We start from the raw sequence: 21,741 nt of genomic DNA, 5'->3' as shown, positions 1-21,741 counted from the left end.
GACAGAAGACTTGTAAAGTTGTAGGTTGAATGAGTCAGGAAAACATGAAGATGGAAATGAGTTCAAAATGGTTGAAGTGCGTAGGAAAAAAACTAAACAAACAAAAGTTTTAAGAGTATGCAGGGACAGATACAGTAAACAAATGAGACTTTGCTGAATGGCTAGTTTTGATTCATGAAACTAGTGATAATAGCTTGAGACTGGTCAGTAGTGAACGATAATCCAAGAAGACGCAAAAAAGAGGATTCAGTGAAAGGGATAACATTCATCAATAAAGGAATGTCAACATTATTGCAATAGTTGTTTAAAACAAATAACTGAGTTTTGTTAGAGTTAAAATTCACTAGACACTGCAACCCCAATCTGTTAAAGAAGTGAGATCAGGTTCAAGATTGACTGCCTGTTCTTAGCAATCAAAAAGAGAAGACTTTTTGTCAAGACCGGAGTATAAAATTGAGTCATCAGCAAACAGAGTTACTTTAGATGTAAGGTTGTCAAAAAGATCATAAATCTAGATAAGAAACAAAACGGGACCACGGATAGAATCTTGTGGTACTTCCAAAGTTACTGGAAATAAAGAAGAGTGTTGGCCTTGGAAAATGACTTTAATAAAGCGGTTATGAAAAAATAATTTAATAATCTCAAAATTTTCTAAATACTCCATATAAAGCAAGCTTATGGAGAAAATCAGGATGCCAAAATTTATTAAAAGCTTTAAATATGTCAAGAGTAATAGCTCTAGCTTCGCCGCCTTCATCTAATACACAATAAAATCTTTCAATCACAGCAGTTAGCAAGTCAGCCGTAGAGCGAAAAGTTTGAACACAGTATTGATTGTCTGACAGTAAATTATTTGAATCGAAGACTAAATAACATTGCTAATATTAATTAGAAGACTGATTGGACAATAGTTAGAGGGGTCAGAATGTTTTGCAGAGTTTTTAAATATTGAAACAACAGATGCAATTTTTTAGCACGCAGGAAAACAAGATTTAGCCAAGCAAAAATTAAATTATTTTGAGAGAATTTAAGAGAGTTCTGGATAACACTTTTAAAAGACTATGATGGTAATGTTGTCTGGACCACAAGCCGTATAAGAGTTTAATTTTAATCTAATAATAAAAGCTGGAGTGCTTTGAATGTCTAAAATGGATTAAATGACTTTAGCAACAAAAGCTGGAGTGACTTGAATGTCTAAAGTGGATTAAACTGTTCAAATGAAATGAAAGGAAGACTATGGCAATAAAATACAAGAGTTGTATAAGAAGAAAAGTTCTTTGCAAATACTTCTGCCTTATCCTTGAGATAGATTATAAGAGCAGTCCTATGAATTAGAGAAGGAATATTAGATTAAGTTTTACTATTTTTATTAATGGCGCTATTGAAGATTTACCAAAAGTCTACTGAGCCTTACTTCTAAGATTACATACGAAATTTTATAAACTGAAAATAATGAATTTCAGCATCAGACACCACTTTTTTGCATTGATTTTTTACACTAATAAATAGGTATTTGTTCTCAAGATTTTTATTTTTTGAAAAAGATGAAAAAAGTGATTACGATTAGATGTAACATCAGTACAAGAAGATCAAAACCATGGAGTAGAATGAGGCTTGAACTGGCAAAAAGAAATAAAAGCTTCCGTTTCAGCCTAGATCTATGAGGTTACGTAAAATATGAATTTATCAGCGGAGAGAGAAAAGTCATCAGCCCAGGGACTGTCACAAAAAAAATTACAAAAGAAATTCGAATCAGTTTTTTGATATTAGTAAGTAGCGCTATAAAAGAGTGAGTCAAAAAAAAAACGAGATTTATAAAGATCATTGCATGGTCGTAACCACCGAAAGGAGAACAAGAAGAATCTAAACACAAGCTAAGGTCATAAAAAAGATATAAATCAAGGAGTGAAGGTAAGTGATTAGGGTTGTCTAAAAAACGAGTCACAAAGTAAACTATATGATTAAGAGATTGAGAAGTGCAGAAGTTAAGGACTTTAATGCCAGCAGGGTCAGTTGTGTTAGAGCCAAGCTATCCAGTGTGATGAGCATTGTATAACCAATAACAACAATATTTACAGAGCGGTAAATAGAAAGGGCATGGTCAATTTGACCAAAAACTACATTTAAGAGAGTGCAGTCTTTAGAAGAAGGAGAAGGTTAAAGAAAGGTGAAAAAGGTGGTGGAGTGGAGAGGTACTAAAACCCCCTTGCTAAGCATGTGACTGTTGGAGTCTTTGCACATCAGAGAATAGCACGCATCAATACTGAGATCTAAAGAAGCAGTAACTGGTTTTAAATTGTCTCACAAAGAGCAAGCAAATCTAGTAAATTTTGTAAGACTTAAGATTTAAATGATAGAAGTTTACTTCAAAGACTACACATGTTTGTGAAAGATATATTAAACCAGATTGGCAATGGGTACGGTTTTTTATGTTTAATATTTCGGGTTACTTTAGGGACGATTTAAGTATAAAGAAACCTTGACTCATTCATAGAGAGAACTCGGCATCCCAAACAATGAGCTATACAGTTGTCTCATTTCTGCTAATTAACACAAAATTGTAACATAAGACTATTTATGTGGTCTAGATAATGCACGCTAAAAGTATTAGCAGGAATACCATCCGTGCTCAGCATGACGCTGTTATATAATTTGATATTTTACAGATATTGATGGAATCAGCTTCTCTGAGAGCTACCACAGAGTTTAGGAAGCATTATATACCAGCCGGTCTTGAAACCATTAAACTGAGTTTTAGAGTTGTACCCTCATTAGGAGATAACAATAAGATTTGGATAGCCATTATCAAGGAGGCTCAAGCAAAATCTATGAGTAGAGTCAAGATGATCTAGCATTCATAATCCAAGACATAAAACAATGTAACACAGGTTTACATTTATGCTAGCCTAACAAATAAAACTGGATTCTATCAATAAGTTTTTAATTATAATATAAGATATTTCATTTTAAGCAATACAAATACTACTAAAAAATGTAAAAATCATTGAAACGTAAATTTAAAAAATTTACATAAATATTACCTTTAATAAAACTAAACTTATGACAATCTTTCTGTTTTTGTTCCATTTAGTTTGGAACACCAGTGGTGCTAAAAAATAATATAATGTATAGATGAAATTTAAATACTTAAACTAAAAACAAAAGTTAAAAATTATATAATATTAAGCCACACAGAGGAAATCTTCCGCTTTTAGTTTCAAAATCAAAAAACTATAAAAAAAATTATAAATATATGTGTGTGTATATATATATATATGTATATATATATATATATATTCATATACTTTTTTCGAGACTTAAGTTTGTTTAAAGTATACGTTTTCAACATAGAATTATTTGAAATAATTCTGCAAATAAAACTTTGTTTACTAAGATGTTTTTCTTTGTCAAAAAAACAAAGAACCTTTGTGTTTTCAAAAAAAAAAAAGATCGCGAAATACTCATGATACGAAATATGTAGAAACTTGACACTTCAATCAAAATTTATGCAAATCACATTACTAAATAATGACGTGCTTATATACATTTACAATATTAGGGTTTCGAGTTCGTTATGTATATGTATATGTCGTTATGTATATGTCGAATACTTTATGTGAAAGAATATTTCACAAACCTTCTATTTATTTTTTTTAGTAACCCAACTGTATGTTTTTTATAATTTATATTAATATATACTTTATACTGTATATTTTCATATTATATATTTTATATTATATAATTTATTATGCCATATATATTATTATATTTTATACTATATATTTTATACTCTAACAACTTGTAATAACGCAACTAACAATGTGTATGTTTATACTTATGTCAAATAATAAGGCTTTGCAAAAAATTGCGATGATTGAAAGCTGGGAACAAAAAAGCCCTTTGGCTTTATCCCCCCTCACTCCCACCCCAAACGTGAGGGACAACAAGGTGATAAAATATTTTTAGTTGTACACTTAACTAAACTTATATTCATCAATAATTTTAAGTTTCATAGTATTATTGCTCAGCCTTCAAAAATTATGACCATATAAAGCTTGTAGCCCCTTCAAATGAGGGGGTTTAAGCTAAGGAGCACCATTACTTGCCTCCACAGACCAAGAATAAGTGAATTTTGAGAAAAACATAAGTAATGTAAAGAAAAAGAAGTAGCCGTGTTTGGAAGAATAAAGAAATGAGGACAAAGCGGTCATTTAAGAAAAAAAACAACGAAGAAAAGTCAATCCTACATTACAAATTCAAGTCTTTCTGTGTTTTTTTCAGCAATAATTTTCAGGGGTCAAAAACACAAATTCTATGAAAAAATTAGATGTTTTTTTTTCCTGTAACTGAACTGCGTGCTCTCATGAAATTACGCGATTCAATTACATTCTTCCGTGAACACTTTAGTTCTTTCAATTTACAATTTTGAATTACATTCTTTAGTGAACACTTTAGTGAACGGACGTCTTTATTTTTGAACTTGAAAAATGGCTAACAAAAGTATTTCAATAGCTCAATTAAAAGAACCTACGGGTATTAATGAAAACACAATAATGAAGTTATTTAGCGACAGGATTGATAAGCTACAAGGTAAAATATCTGTTATGCAAGAAGAAAATAAAAATTTAATAATGAAATGAGTGACTTAAAAAAGATGTGCTGAGTCAGCGACAAATATGAAAGTTTACCATCAAAAATATATAAATGTACTAATATATAAATAAATATATATATAGCTGTTTCTAAAAAAGCAGCATAGTCATCTGCTTATCAATGGAACGTTACAAAAATAAATTTAGAAAATAGTAACTTGAAGATAGGAGTCACCGAAATAATTTGAGATTTAATGGATTAGAAGAAAAGGAAATTGACACCTGACATGAAATTGAAGGTAAAACAAAAGAACTTTAAAAACTAAATTAGGATTAAATGGTAATATTAAAATTAAGAGAGCTCATAGAGTTGGAAAATAGGAGTTTGGTTATAAAACAAAAAATCAAACTATTGTTGCAGACAAGGACGTGATTTTGGAGCAGTTGGTATATGCAAAACTCTGCGATGAAAATTAATGAAGACTTTAATCTGCGACTTTAATCTGCGATGATTATTAATGAAGACTTTAGCGAACGTACAATGAAATAAGAAAATTACTATGAAAATAAGAAGTTTTTTTGCGGAAGCAAAGGAGCTACGAAGTAAAGGAAAGTATGCTAAAGTTACTTAATCACAAGCAGTTTTAAGTAAATTTTTTTTCATTTCATAGATATAAAATTTTTTAAATTCTGAAATGGATTCAAACTATTTAAATGTTTCTAAATCAATTTCATTTAAATTTTTTCAAACTATGATTTTTTGATTTTTTACTTGATAACGAATTCGATCTTGACAAAACTGATCGAATTCGTTATCAAGCAAATTAATATTATTAAGCAAAACTGCTGTTATTTTTATAACAATGAATCGAAAGATTTTTTTAAAAGGGATTTTCTTAATGTTATTCATTTAAATATAAGAAGCTTAAAAATTTTGTTAGATAATTTTCATAGTAATATAGAAGAAAATTCTAATATTTTAAAATAATATGACATACAGAGACGTAGTCATGGCCCACACAAGGGGAGGGATAGTTAATACAACAGCACAGGGGCCTGGAGGTAACGGGGGCTTGGTTAAAATTTATGTATCAATTCTCAATGGTGGAGCACACAATGTGTGTGCACATACATAATTTAAATATATGAGCCGTTTATTTTGAAAGTAACATATGTACATACTACTTTAGGATAGATAAACATTATTTGGTCAGTAAGTTTTCAGATTAATCATTAAACTTTATAACTTTGTTATAAAACCAAATTAGAATCAAAAATAATAAATTAATATATAAATTGTATATATAAATAATCAATTCTGAAGTTATTTGAATTCTAACATTTATATAGTTTTAAATAATTACAGTTCTGAAATTTATAAAAGTTATATTTGTGTTCAGAATTTAAATTCTGTCTCAAAAAAAGACTTATCTGATTGTGAAGTTATTAAAACATGTCAAGATGAAATTACAAACATAAGTATTGAGCTCAAAAGAGAAAACTTAGAAATAAGATAAAACCAGTAGAAACTCGTGGTAGTCAATCAATAACCAAGTTTTACTGATCTAAAAATAAACAACCTTCGAACAGTAAAATTCAAGATTGTTGAGAGGGTAACCGTAGTATCGATGTTAAAACTAAAGATCATATCAAGATAGGTTTTTCAGTCGAAAAAATTGATCAAGGAGATGCACATAGGTCCATTGCTTCTTAAGAAGAAGGCATAAGAGAAAATTCTAAGGATAGCTTGGCAGAAAAAGAATTAAAACAGATAAAGCTTCTGAATCTAATCAACTCTGAAAAAAAATCTGAAAAAGCTTTTAATGACCCTGGCACTATGGCCCAAATTTATTTCAGACAATCTATGCCAATTTGTTGTAATTTCTTACAGCTTTGAGAAAATTTAGAGGATTTATGAAAATTAACCAAAAGATCTATAAAGACGGAAGTTTGTTAAACCTTTGTTATTTACAAAAATGAAACATAAACAAACACAAGATTATTTTCTTAGAGAATGGTTGGCAAGGGCATATTAAAAAAAAACTTTAGCGTCTACTTTGCCCTATTTTTGTGATCAAAAAAGTAACAATATGAGCAGTTTAGCCTGTGTAGGGTTTTTCCCTGAAAATTTACCATGGAAAAAATTGTAAAATACTTTGCTCAATCATAAAAACAGTGCTGATCATTGAAAACAATATTTGGTTTAGGAAGTCCTTTTTGAGTCATTAAAAGGAAATGGAATAGACAAACACTTACAGCTCCAAACACAATGTGAAATCAATAAGTGGAGAGCAATGATGAAACTGATTATAGAGGTTACATTATTTTTATCATCTAGAGGTTTAGCATTTTAAGAAGAGAACCTAACAATTGGGGTTGTTCATAATGGTGATTTCTCAGGAATTTTAAAATTGATTGGGAAGGATGATGAACTGTTTCAGAACTAACACCTTCAGCACAAAATATAGCCATAGGCTTAAAAAAATTCCTTAAATCTTATAAAGGTTTACTTATGACTATTTTTTGGCACAAATTACTGGCGACTATGACAATAATAGCATTGTCATATAAAGCAAAAGGATACTATTTGATGTTGAAATAACCCTTATCCAAAATTTAGTAAAAGAGATAACTCACATCCGCGACTTGTAAGAAGCAAAAGTTGTTGCAGAAGTTATTGGAATAAAAGCTCAATTTCCCACAAAAAGAATTTGTTCTCCTGAACCAGATCAAGGTTTCAAATCCTCTGTAGTTTACCCAGTGTTGGGTTTTACAATTAGAGATTTAAGCACACGATTTGAAGCAGCAAATGCAATTTGTTATTTATACTCATCCATTTTGAATTTACAGAAACTTGAGGATGGAGAGCTTTGTTCAAAAGCAACCAAACTTGTAAATGCATATAAGAAAGATATGTCAGATCACCTGCTAAGTGAAATACTTTATCTCAAAAGTATTTGCAAAACTTTTTTTGGCATTGAAAACTCTACTCTTGCCTTCTAAATTCAATTTATAACAAACAACTTCAAGGGATTTTCTCCAACATTTCTCTCACAATTGTTTTGTACAACTCTAATAACTGTATTATCAGCTGAAAGATCCTTTAAGCAAATTGACAGATTCATTGAAAACATGACAAAGAAGCACAATCTGTCAAGGTTGCTTTAACCATAATGGTACCATTTCATAATAAAAGTGAAGTTAAGCACTTGAATCTTAAAGTGAAATCTTTAAAACCTTTAAGTCTCATTAGGTTGAAAAATCAATTTTGAATTGATAATTTGAGTTTTAAATTTAAAACATTTTAAAATCAAATCCTTTTTAGAACAAAAATCTCTAAATAAATACAAAAATGCCTAAGATATTTCTTTTTCTTTTTTTGTATGCACAACGATAAAGACTCCAACCACAAAAGGCTCCACCATGGAGCCCCGTTTCAAGATGTGGGGGCTATGGACATGGTGTAGCTCTGATGATGTTAGAAATACAAACCTCCACCTTCCGGGTTTTAATTTAATTACATTAGCGCGTAAAAATGAAAAGCAAAGTGGTGGTGTTCTTTTTTACGTGAACCAATGCTTGCAGTTTATTAACAGGTCAGACTTAAGTATTTTTGATGGCGATAAAGAGGTTTTAAGTACTGAAATTTTAACTATAAATACCAAACGTATAATTTTAAGTTGTTTTTATCGCCCACCAAATGGCGTAACTGAGAATTTTAATGCATTTTTACATAATGATATAATTAAAAAAAATGAAAAGAAATCAAATTACATAATAGGTGATTTTAATTTAAACTGTTTTGAATACCACACTAATAATAACGTTAAAAAAATTTTATTTATCATTGGAAACACATAGATTCAAATGACGCTAATTACACCATAGTTTGTTTTTTAAAATATTTTTTTAAATTTAATATATTAATTTTCCTAAACATAAAATATTTAAAAAAAATTTTTACGTCTCCAAGGATTACAAAAGATATCAGAAAATGTTTTTAAGTTAAGCAAAAATTGTAGATAAAGTATTTGAAAACGAGAACATTAGAAAGTAAGGCAATTTATAAGAATTACGCTAAAAAATTTAAAACCCAAAGAAAAAATTTACTTTTTTCTTTGGGTTTCAAATTTTTTAAGTTATTTGCATAAAAGAAAATATAAAATTACTTGAAAAGTAAAAGACAATACAAAGCAAACATTACAAGTTTAAAAGGAAATTACAGGCAATAACAAATTGAAAGCTAGCTCTTTTACCTTAAGCTATCAAAGTTGATGTTAAGTATTTTATGATCTGCCCGGCGGGAAATGAGCTAGCGACTAGCTAGCTTATTTTTGAGCGATTTTTTTTATTTTATCCTAATGTCTTTAACATCTTTAAAAATTCGATTTTTAGTGCTGAGTTTATTTTAATTATGAGAATAATTGAACTTTAAACGTTGCAATTTTGTAGCAATATGCCGCTAACTACATATCGTAGCTTTACAGCTAGCTAAAAATCTATAGCTTGTTGACAGCTACGTATCAAAAATTTTTAGGCAGTGATTTTATTACGACATGGCGCTAGCTACAATAGTCACTGGGTTTTTAACTTACTAAGCTAGCTGTCCTCGTTGCCAATCTGCTGTCTTAATCTTTACAAATATCGATAGCTTTTCGTTAGCTTAAAAAAGTTAGCAATCCTCGTGGCCAAACTGCTGTCTTTATCGTTACGATTATAGCTAGCTATTCGTTAGCCGATTTTCCACCGGATAAAGATTTACGCAAAAAATATTAAATGAACGAAATCTCATGTTGTTATATATATTTTTGTAACTCTCGACAAGCTCTATCAAAGTGTACCATTAAACATTTATTACACTAGGTAGAAGCTCTTTTGGTAAGAAAAACTAAAATGACTATGGAAAAAAGTGTTCGGACAGTTAATTTCTTTTTTTTTTATTTCAAATATTATTTTTGAAGTTTTTGTATATTTTCGCTTCTTTTGAGTATCAGGTTAAGTTTTATTTAACCTGATACTCAAAAGAAGTATCATTTTACAACATAATCTAATTTATTGAAAATATTAAAAATTATTCAACGTATCATTACACAATGTAGATTCGTGAATCGTAATATTCTAAACTTCACGAGTTTCACTTGAGGAGTCGATGCAGACTTCCTCATTTTCATTGTTATTGTTTCATCTTGTTTGTTATCATCTTCGTTTTTTTCCGCGTGTCATTTTTATCATATTTACAACTTGATTGCATATTTTTTTGACTTTTTTGATGAAAAAAAAACTTAAGTTTTTAAAATCAAAAAACAAGTAACAAGTTTTAGAATCATTTAAATCAGAAGGCTACTATGGTTACTGCCTAATTACCCATTAATCACTCTCAAAAAACTCCAAAGCTTTACACATAACAAAATACTAAGGCTGTACAACCTTATCTGACATCAATAAAGAAATAGTAAGATGAACAAACCGATTACCGCAGAAAAAGAAGTGGTACCTACAATGCTAAAATTACAAAGAAGCCCATATCGAAAACCATTTCTGAAGATAAGATTACTTTTTGTTTACAGAAGAAAGGGTAAGATTTAAGAATGTGCTTTGAGATGAAGATATCTAAAAAATTAGATGAAACACTTTTTCACAATTGGAAAAAGAACACTTTTTCCAATTGCATACATGTTCATCTCATTCAACGTAACAATGCTTAATGAGGATAGATTTAGCTTGATTTTGAATAGCTTTTATCAAGAAAGATTGGCTTAACTTATTCATTATTATTTCTTTAAACATAGTCAGTGGCTCAGTTATATGCAGTATAATTAATACATTACACTTATAATTAATACATCGCACTTGCCTCATCACTGACCGCTGGGGAATAGCCTTTAACCAGGAAGTTCATATCTCCTTTCTGACCAATTATGCCTATATGGCCAGAGCCGGCTTTAAGTCACAGACCTCCAATTCTGAAGCCTGAACTCTAACCACAACATCACGGAAACCACGGTTTTATATTTAAATTTAGCAATAGCTACTAAACTTCGACACTTACAAGCTAAAACTACACCTGTGTATCTGGTTTGATATTTTTTCTGTCTTTGCTAGTCATTTGTTCTGCCATTGTTGCAAGACTAAGTAAAAGTAATAATGTAGCATCTTCTAAAGTTAATACAACTGCTCTATTTGGATTTTTAAATAGAATATTAAAATACGTTCTTCTTTTATTGACAATTTTTCAGAACTCTACAAACATCGCAAGACTAAGTAAAAATAATAAACTAGGATCTTCTGAAGTTGATACAACTGGTCTATCTGGATCTTCATATAGAATATCAGAGCACGTTTCTTTTGTATTGATAACACTGATAAACAAATAAAATTTTATTGTGCATATCTTGTTAACTAGGTGGTTTTTTGAAACAAATTAAATATGCTGATTTCAAATATGCAAACCATTTTTCACCATCACGTCAAGTTGTAAAGATATTTGGGTTCAAATCTTTAGTATTTAAGGTAAAGTCCCTAATATTGTCGAAAAAAAAGTTATTCAAAAGTATGTCAACCTGGGTCTCAAAAGAAGCGTATTTTCATAGAGATTTTAGAAAAGATAAATATTTTTACTTAAAATTTATTAACAAAAAAAATTATGTGAAAAAATGCTAAAGACTTTTATAAAAATTTTAACAAAATGTTTCTCAGCAATAATACAAAAAGTACTTATTTTTATTACAAACAAATACCATTTTTAAAATGGTATTTGTTTGTAATTGTTGTAATTTTAAATGTACTTTTTAAAAGACCTATTAATGTATATTTTAAGCCCTTTAAATTTTTTTTTTTTATTGGCAAAAGATAGCGGCAAACCTAACATTGAAGAATCCCTGAAAATTTTTTGGACTTTCTAACAAACTTTAGCTTTAACACTATAAAAACAAAGTAGTAATAATAACTCGCGCAAGCGAATTATTTTTTAAACAAAAGAATTGAGCTAGATTATATGTTATACAGGGTTAAAGGTCAGTCCTACCCTAAAAAAAAACGTGGATAAGATGGACCAGAGACTCTTTTATACATTACCACCAAAAAATGTTCTATTACACCTTTTTTTATATTCGTTAAATGTCCAGTTTTGAAGCAATTCTGCCACACAATGCGGCGCACAGTGAAATTAAATAAAATTTGACATAAATTGTTAATAAATAATGTTATATATCAAAATAATAATTTTTGGGTCAAAGATTTCAAATTTGTTAATTTTTTTTTTACGCGCAGTTTCAACGCGTATAATGCGCGCTTAGGCGCATATGTGAGCGTTAAAGGTATACTATAAGTGTACAAAAAAAATTTTCTTCAAGTTGCAGAATCTTCAAGACAAGCACATTATCTTAATATATTACTCTACTTGATATTTTTATAAAAATGGTTTTTAAAAGATGTTGATACATAGAGAAAAAAAACTGTATTTTATTATATTTATTTTATTATTTACATTAATTGTAATTACAATTAATTTAATAACTTCATCTGGTAACGGTTTTCCTCGATAGCTATTATGTTTTCTATAAGATATGCTTGATACTTTTAGATCTGATCTTACTAGAAGGTAGTACACCTGGTTCATCATTGTGTTTAACCTTGATATTTTTGCCGTGTGCTGAAGTCTAGAATTTCTTATCTGTTTATTTAAACCCTCCTGTGTATCTTCCGAATATACCCCGATTGGCAAAAGTAATTTATGTGATATAGAAGAACTATGCAGTAGCAGTTTATGAACAGTAGGAGGCATAACATACCAGTCGTACAAATTCACTATACGTTTAGCTGTTTCAGTGCAGTATAAATCGAATTCATTGATATTAATTGGATATCCACAAGATATGGTTACGAGAATATTATGCAATCTTTCAATTATATCATAATCACTTTTAGTAATTTCAGAAAAAACTTCACAATTTTTAAATGCTTTTCTGGCAGTATTGAGGTCATTGGTATTTCCATACCCAGTTTTAGGCATGTCAGCATATAGGCTTAACCGTTCTCTGAAGAGTACCTGAATCTCTTTTTTTTTTACGTCTACAGATAATTTTTTCTCAATGTTTTTGGCTTATACTTTTATTCAGCATTGCAAAGCTAAAATTACGAGCCCCTAGGCTGACTCATTCTCAGTTTTTGCTTTTAATAAATCAATATTGTTCATATTGTTGGGTTTAGCATTGCACACATTGCAGGATTGAGCGAATTTTGTCTCTGTAAGTGCGTTAACTACTTTATTATTAAACATTGTAAGATCAACTTTTTAGCTGATATTAAAGGTCACCTTTCTTCCTGCAATATCAAAAACTTTGGAAAACATCTTTAAGGTATTTATTTGATTTTTTAGATTTGATTCTTTTTCTCTGGATAAAATTGAACTCTCTTTTTTATATTGTAGATGTAGAGGTATACTAAAGAAACGACTTAAAGGATTTTCATTTTTCCAAATTTTACCATCTTCTACTTTGAGCAATAAAGGCACAAAAGCTGTACTGAAAAGATTATCTTCACTCTTAAGTTCTATACTTCGGTTGCTTGTCTCGTATTTCTGTTCATAAATACTTTGCTCCATCAAAATCAATCTTTCCAAATAAAACTCCAAATATTTCGTTACCTTGACCACAATTAGGTATATCAATCATTTCAGTTATTCTACTCACAGAGTGATCTAACATGCTTTGAAGAGCACACTTTGCAGAAATTTCAGAAAAATGTATATTCTCAGGATAGCATTTCAATTTTTCCACGAAAACATTGTGCAAGGTAGGATAAACATGTACATTGTGCACAAGGTTTTATCCAAAGTTTTATCAACTTTTTCTATTTCTAAAACATTAGACATATTGTTTTTTAAAATAGAGGTTCTTTTTTCTCCAGCAGCATTTTCACTTTTTGCAGAAGCTAAAAATATAGCTTCATGATGTTCAGTAAGTAGTTCTTTTCTTTTTTTTCTTTTGCTTCGCTCTCCAAGAACACTCCATTGTATATTGAGCCTTCCAGAACCAAAATGGCTACTTTTATTGTTCATAAGATTTTTTCGAAGCCAACGATTTTCTTTTTGTATAAATGTATCATAATTTCGTCCGCATTGTTTTAGTATTTTCTTCACCTTTGAAATAAATATAACTAAAGCAACCTTTACTTTATTTAAGTTTTCTTTGCGAATTTCTTCAATATTTTTTATTTCATTAAGTAAATCCTTCCATAGCCTTAACTTATCCACTCCTAATTTATGTATATTTGAGATAAGATGTAATCTTTTCATTATTATTGTTTTTGAGAACTACCAACCAAAATAATAAAACTAATATATCAGTAACATTTTAAATTACATTATATATTTTTTTACTTTACACTGTTTAAAATTCTATTTTGTAATGGCTTTAACAATTGTCACATTGTTACATCCTGTACTATATTACTAAGTTAACTTTATATTAAAGGAAATACTAAAGTTGTACACTGTTAAGCTTTTTCAAACATGCTGCACTTATCGAATTATAAATCGTTCTTTAAAATTGTCAATAAATATTTTAACAAACTTCTAGATAGTATATAATGTAAAAAAAACGTTTTTTAAAACTATATTTAATATTTATGATTTAAAAACTATATTAGAGCAAGCAATACAAATAAAAAATTAAAATTTAAGTTTCCCGCCATTTTCATTAGTTTCGATATAGCAAAATACTTTCAAAAATGGCGGAAAACAAGGTTTTTAAGTGTTTATCGACAATTGTATTTCTTTAATAACTTCCAAAACCGCTGGAGACCGCAGTAATCCCTTTATATTTTTAAGAGCAGAAATGTTAATTAACTAGAAAAAATACCTATATTTATAGGACTCGGTGGAACATTTTTTTAGCTGATATATAAACCAAAAAAATACAATTACTTGCTACCTTTTTTTAAAAATTTTTTTAAATTTAAACAAAAACATCAGATTTTTTTTTTTACTTTTTGGTAAATTCGAAATATATGGAGCCAAAAGATTATCTTCAAAATAAATATACACTTTTATTTAAATTAAAAACACTCTATTTTAGTTAAATAAAAATCTCACATTTTTCGGATTTCTTTGTAAATAATATCAAATTTTTAAACTTCTTTTAACAATACAATGTAATACAGAATAAAAGTTTTATGAAAAAATTATTTATACTTTTGAAATAAAAAATTATTTTAATTTAATATTATTTAAAAAAGGGCACTTAATTTATAGAAAAGTTGTGAGGGTTTATTACCATTTTTTTGTTGTTTTGAGTCACTGTGCGGCGTAAATGATTTTTTTCGATGTTATAAAATATTTTTAAAAATTACCGGCGATAAATTTCTACAGCCGTAACATTCTACATAAATGTTACGGAGGAGAGACCAACGAAAATTTTTGTTGAGGATCCAAAAATATGAATATTTAGTTGAATGTGGTTTAGAACTTTTTAAAGTACTTACCTTGAGTTGAAAATTAATTACAGATTCATTCGTTTTAATAAAGTGTACAAATTTTAATAAATTTTATTTAGCGATTTCATTGTTAATATTTTTTTACTGAATTTGTCATGTAAGAAATGTAACTCATTCTCAAAATTTAAAACTGCTCTCTTTAACTATTTTTTAGAAAAATATTGCTAATAAATCTTATACTTTTCTTCAAATTATTATTTATAAACCTCTGAGCTTCTACTTATCTAATTTTTTTTTTCTCTTTTCTTTTGTGTTTTAATATTTTTTGTTTAATTTATCATTTTAATCTTTCTTAAACTGAACTATTTCTCTTTATTACTATTAATAATAGTGATGAAGAGAAAATAATTTAGTTCAAGAAAGATTAAAACAGAAAAGAGAAAAAAAAAATTGGAAAAAACAATAAAAAAAAAAGTTATAACAATATTAACAACATTGAAAATATTTATAATGATAAAAGTCAAGTAATAATAGGGTCAAATCATTATATTTCAACCAATTTGAAGAAAACTTTGTGGGTTACCATCTTTGATTTTCCTGATTTTTACATATTGATATGTGCATTATGTAGATTAAATTTGAAATTTCAGACTTCCAAGTACAACAGTTCAGAAATTATAGCCTAAGAAACATGATACAGTGGCCCTTCTCAATTTACAAATGGTCAAAACAGACAACTTTAGAGCTGTATAACTTCTTTCTCACTTTCAACAAGTGTGTCATTTTTTCTAGAACTATTTTCTGGATAGTTCTCTCTTTAAAAGTGATTTTTATTAATTTGTGTTAAATTAGAAAAAAATTATGACCTCTTCAACTTCAACTGAAGCATTATTTTATTCATCCACAAGTCTTTACTGATAAGTTTTCTGATTAGCTACTATTAATATAATATAGCATATATTTTCTATAATCTTTACTATTACTTTTAATCGCTGTTATTTTAACTATTATTTTTATTTACTCCTAAATGTATATTATTATATATTATTATTATTATTATCATCATTTTATTTATATTGAATTTACTTCATTGTTTACTTCATAATGGTACTGGTTATTATTTGTAAATAACCTTGATGTAACAACTTTATTCTAAATATATTTGATTTTATTTAATTTGATCACTGATAATTTTAAAAGTTTTTAAAAAACAATAAGACAATGGTATATATATATTTTATATATATATATATATATATATATATATATATATATATATATATATATATATATATATATATATATATATATATATATATATATATACATACATATGTATATATACATATGTATATATACATATATATATATATATATATATATATATATATATATATATATATATATATATATATATATATATATATATATATGTAGATGTATACATATATATATACATATATATATACATATATATATATATATATATATATATATATATATATATATATATATATATATAGATATATAGATATATACATATATATATATATACATATATATATATATATATATATATATATATATATATTATATATATATATATATATATATATATATATATATATATATATATATATATATGTATATGTATATATATAGATATATACATATATATATATACATATATATATATATATATATATATATACATATATTTATATATATATACATATATATATATATATACATATATATATGTATATATATATATATGTGTATATATAGAACCCTTAGATGTTGTCCGAAAGTTTTTTCGATATTTTGTTGACAAAAAGTAAAAATTAAAATGCAAGACCGGAATTTTTTTTTTTTAATAATGATAGACTGCCTGCCCCAACCAAACCCTCAGTCGATGTAGCAGCACTCCCTTGCGGGTCAGGCTATTTGTCAATCGATGTAGCAGCACTCCCTTGCGAGTCAGGCTATTTGTCAGTCGATGTAGCAGCACTCCCTTGCGAGTCAGGCTATTTGTCAGTCGATGTAGCAGCACTCCCTTGCGAGTCAGGCTATTTGTCAGTCGATGTAGCAGCACTCCCTTGCGAGTCAGGCTATAAGATAGTCGATGTAGCAACACTCCGCGCATGATATACAGTAAAAAAAATAAAAATAAAAACATTTTATTAAAAAAAATAAAAATAAAAACATTTTATTAATAAAAATAAAAACATTGTTTATATTGTTAAAAACATTCAAAATGTTATAAAAACATTCAGAATGTTTTTAAAAACATTCTGGTCAATTAAATTTGCGTTTTTGTGGTTTTTTTAAAAAACGATTAATTTGTAATTAAATTAATGGTTTTTACTTTCGTCCAACACGGAAATGTTGGACGAAAGTCAAAAGTAATTAAAAGTGACGTATGTGTTGGCGTAAGAATCACTTTTTTCCTTCCGCTCTTCCTAAAGCCAACAAACTATAGAACTATATATATATATATATATATATATATATATATATATATATATATATATATATATATATATATATATATGTTATATGCATATATATGCATGTATATTTATGTATTATATATATATGTATGTATATATACATATATACATGCATACATATGTATGTGTGTGTGTATATATATATATATAGATATATATATATATATATATATATAGATCTATAGTTTGTTGTCTTTGGGAAGAGCGGAAGGAAAAAAGTGATTCTTATGCCAACACATACGTCACTTTTAATTACTTTTGACTTTCGTTCAACATTTGCGTGTTGGACAAAAGTAAAAACCATTAATTTAATTACAAATAAATCGTTTTTTAAAAAAACCACAAAAACGCAAATTTAATTGACCAGAATGTTTCAAAAACATTCTGAATGTTTTTAACCATATAAACAATGTTTTTATTTTTATTTTTTTAAATAAAATGTTTTTTTTTTTTTTTTTTTTACTGTAAATCATGCTCGGAGTGTTGCTACATCGACTATCTTATAGCCTGACTCGCAAGGGAGAGCTGCTACATCGACTGACAAATAGCCTGACCCGCAAGGGAGTGCTGCTACATCTACTATCTTTTAGCCTGACCCGCAAGGGAGTGCTGCTACATCTACTATCTTTTAGCCTGACCCGCAAGGGAGTGTTGCTACATCGACTGAGGGTTTGGTTGGGGCAGGCAGTCTATCAATTAATAAAAAAAAATAATTCCGGTCTTGCATTTTAATTTTTACTTTTTGTCAACAAAATATGGAAAAAACTTTCAGACAACATCTACGGGTTGTATATATATATATATATATACATATATATATATATATATATATATATATATATATATATATATATATATATATATATATATATATATATATATATATATATATATATATATATATATATATACGCACACACACACACACACACACACTCATACACACACACATACACACACACATATATGTATGCATGTATATATGTATATATACATACATATATATATATAATACATATATATACATACATATATGTACATATATACATACATATATACATATATATATATATATATATATATATGTGTATATATATGTATATATCTATATATATACATATATATATATGTATATATATATATATATATATATATATATATATATATATATATATATATATATATATATATATATATAGTTCTATAGTTTGTTGGCTTTAGGAAGAGCGGAAGGAAAAAAGTGATTCTTACGCCAACACATACGTCACTTTTAATTACTTTTGACTTTCGTCCAACATTTCCGTGTTGGACGAAAGTAAAAACCATTAATTTAATTACAAATTAATCGTTTTTTAAAAAAGCCACAAAAACGCAAATTTAATTGACCAGAATGTTTTTAAAAACATTCTGAATGTTTTTATAACATTTTGAATGTTTTTAACAATATAAACAATGTTTTTATTTTTATTTTTTTTAATAAAATGTTTTTATTTTTATTTTTTTTAATAAAATGTTTTTATTTTTATTTTTTTTACTGTAAATCATGCGCGGAGTGTTGCTACATCGACTATCTTATAGCCTGACTCGCAAGGGAGTGCTGCTACATCGACTGACAAATAGCCTGACTCGCAAGGGAGTGCTGCTACATCGACTGACAAATAGCCTGATTCGCAAGGGAGTGCTGCTACATCGACTGACAAATAGCCTGACCCGCAAGGGAGTGCTGCTACATCGACTGAGGGTTTGGTTGGGGCAGGCAGTTTATCATTATTAAAAAAAAATTCCGGTCTTGCATTTTAATTTTTACTTTTTGTCAACAAAATATCGAAAAAACTTTCGGACAACATCTAAGGGTTCTATATATATATATATATATATATATATATATATATATATATATATATCCAACCCGTAGATGTTGTCCGAAAGTTTTTTCCATATTTTGTTGACAAAAAGTAACAATTAAAATGCAAGACCGGAATTATTTTTTTTTATTAATTGATAAACTGCCTGCCCCAACCAAACCCTCAGTCGATGTAGCAACACTCCCTTGCGGGTCAGGCTATTTGTCAGTCGATGTAGCAGCACTCCCTTGCGAGTCAGGCTATAAGATAGTCGATGTAGCAACACTCCGCGCATGATTTACAGTAAAAAAAATAAAAATAAAAACATTTTATTAAAAAAAATAAAAATAAAAACATTTTATTAATAAAAATAAAAACATTGTTTATATTGTTAAAAACATTCAAAATGTTATAAAAACATTCAGAATGTTTTTAAAAACATTCTGGTCAATTAAATTTGCGTTTTTGTGGTTTTTTTAAAAAACGATTAATTTGTAATTAAATTAATGGTTTTTACTTTTGTCCAACACGGAAATGTTGGACGAAAGTCAAAAGTAATTAAAAGTGACGTATGTGTTGGCGTAAGAATCACTTTTTTCCTTCCGCTCTTCCTAAAGCCAACAAACTATAGAACTATATATATATATATATATATATATATATATATATATATATATATATATATATATATATATATATATATAGAACCCTTAGATGTTGTCCGAAAGTTTTTTCGATATTTTGTTGACAAAAAGTAAAAATTAAAATGCAAGACCGGAATTTTTTTTTTTTAATAATGATAGACTGCCTGCCCCAACCAAACCCTCAGTCGATGTAGCAGCACTCCCTTGCGGGTCAGGCTATTTGTCAGTCGATGTAGCAGCACTCCCTTGCGAGTCAGGCTATTTGTCAGTCGATGTAGCAGCACTCCCTTGCGAGTCAGGCTATTTGTCAGTCGATGTAGCAGCACTCCCTTGCGAGTCAGGCTATAAGATAGTCGATGTAGCAACACTCCGCGCATGATTTACAGTAAAAAAAATAAAAATAAAAACATTTTATTAAAAAAAATAAAAATAAAAACATTGTTTATATTGTTAAAAACATTCAAAATGTTATAAAAACATTCAGAATGTTTTTAAAAACATTCTGGTCAATTAAATTTGCGTTTTTGTGGTTTTTTTAAAAAACGATTAATTTGTAATTAAATTAATGGTTTTTACTTTCGTCCAACACGGAAATGTTGGACGAAAGTCAAAAGTAATTAAAAGTGACGTATGTGTTGGCGTAAGAATCACTTTTTTCCTTCCGCTCTTCCTAAAGACAACAAACTATAGATCTATATATATATATATATATATATATATATATATATATATTTATATATATATATATATATATATATATATATATATATATATATATATATATATATATATATATATATGTTACATGCATATATATGCATGTATATTTATGTATTATATATATATGTATGTATATATACATATATACATGCATACATATGTATGTGTGTGTGTATATATATATATATAGATATATATATATATATATATATATATATATATATATATAGATCTATAGTTTGTTGTCTTTGGGAAGAGCGGAAGGAAAAAAGTGATTCTTATGCCAACACATACGTCACTTTTAATTACTTTTGACTTTCGTTCAACATTTGCGTGTTGGACAAAAGTAAAAACCATTAATTTAATTACAAATAAATCGTTTTTTAAAAAAACCACAAAAACGCAAATTTAATTGACCAGAATGTTTCAAAAACATTCTGAATGTTTTTAACCATATAAACAATGTTTTTATTTTTATTTTTTTTAATAAAATGTTTTTTTTTTTTTTTTTTTAATGTAAATCATGCTCGGAGTGTTGCTACATCGACTATCTTATAGCCTGACTCGCAAGGGAGAGCTGCTACATCGACTGACAAATAGCCTGACCCACAAGGGAGTGCTGCTACATCTACTATCTTTTAGCCTGACCCGCAAGGGTGTGCTGCTACATCTACTATCTTTTAGCCTGACCCGCAAGGGAGTGTTGCTACATCGACTGAGGGTTTGGTTGGGGCAGGCAGTCTATCAATTAATAAAAAAAAATAATTCCGGTCTTGCATTTTAATTTTTACTTTTTGTCAACAAAATATGGAAAAAACTTTCAGACAACATCTACGGGTTGTATATATATATATATATATATACATATATATATATATATATATATATATATATATATATATATATATATATATATACGCACACACACACACACACACACACACACACACACACACACTCATACACACACACATACACACACACACATATATGT

General features: G+C 27.9%; 1 protein-coding gene across 1 annotated transcript in view; it reads right to left on the bottom strand.

The window, feature by feature from the left end:
* Positions 1-21,741, bottom strand: part of LOC136088475 (uncharacterized) — a 44,274-nt gene that overhangs the window by 19,375 nt on the left and 3,158 nt on the right. Inside the window, exon 2 of the mRNA XM_065812246.1 lies at positions 3,042-3,109. Coding sequence (XP_065668318.1) covers positions 3,042-3,087 — 46 coding nt within the window. The 5' untranslated portion in view covers positions 3,088-3,109. The remainder of the gene's footprint in view (positions 1-3,041; positions 3,110-21,741) is intronic.

This window comes from Hydra vulgaris, chromosome 12 (assembly GCF_038396675.1).
Source record: "Hydra vulgaris chromosome 12, alternate assembly HydraT2T_AEP".
Lineage (NCBI taxonomy): Eukaryota > Metazoa > Cnidaria > Hydrozoa > Anthoathecata > Hydridae > Hydra > Hydra vulgaris.
Note: the sequence above shows the minus strand (reverse complement) of the source record. Positions and strands in the feature narration are given on the sequence as shown.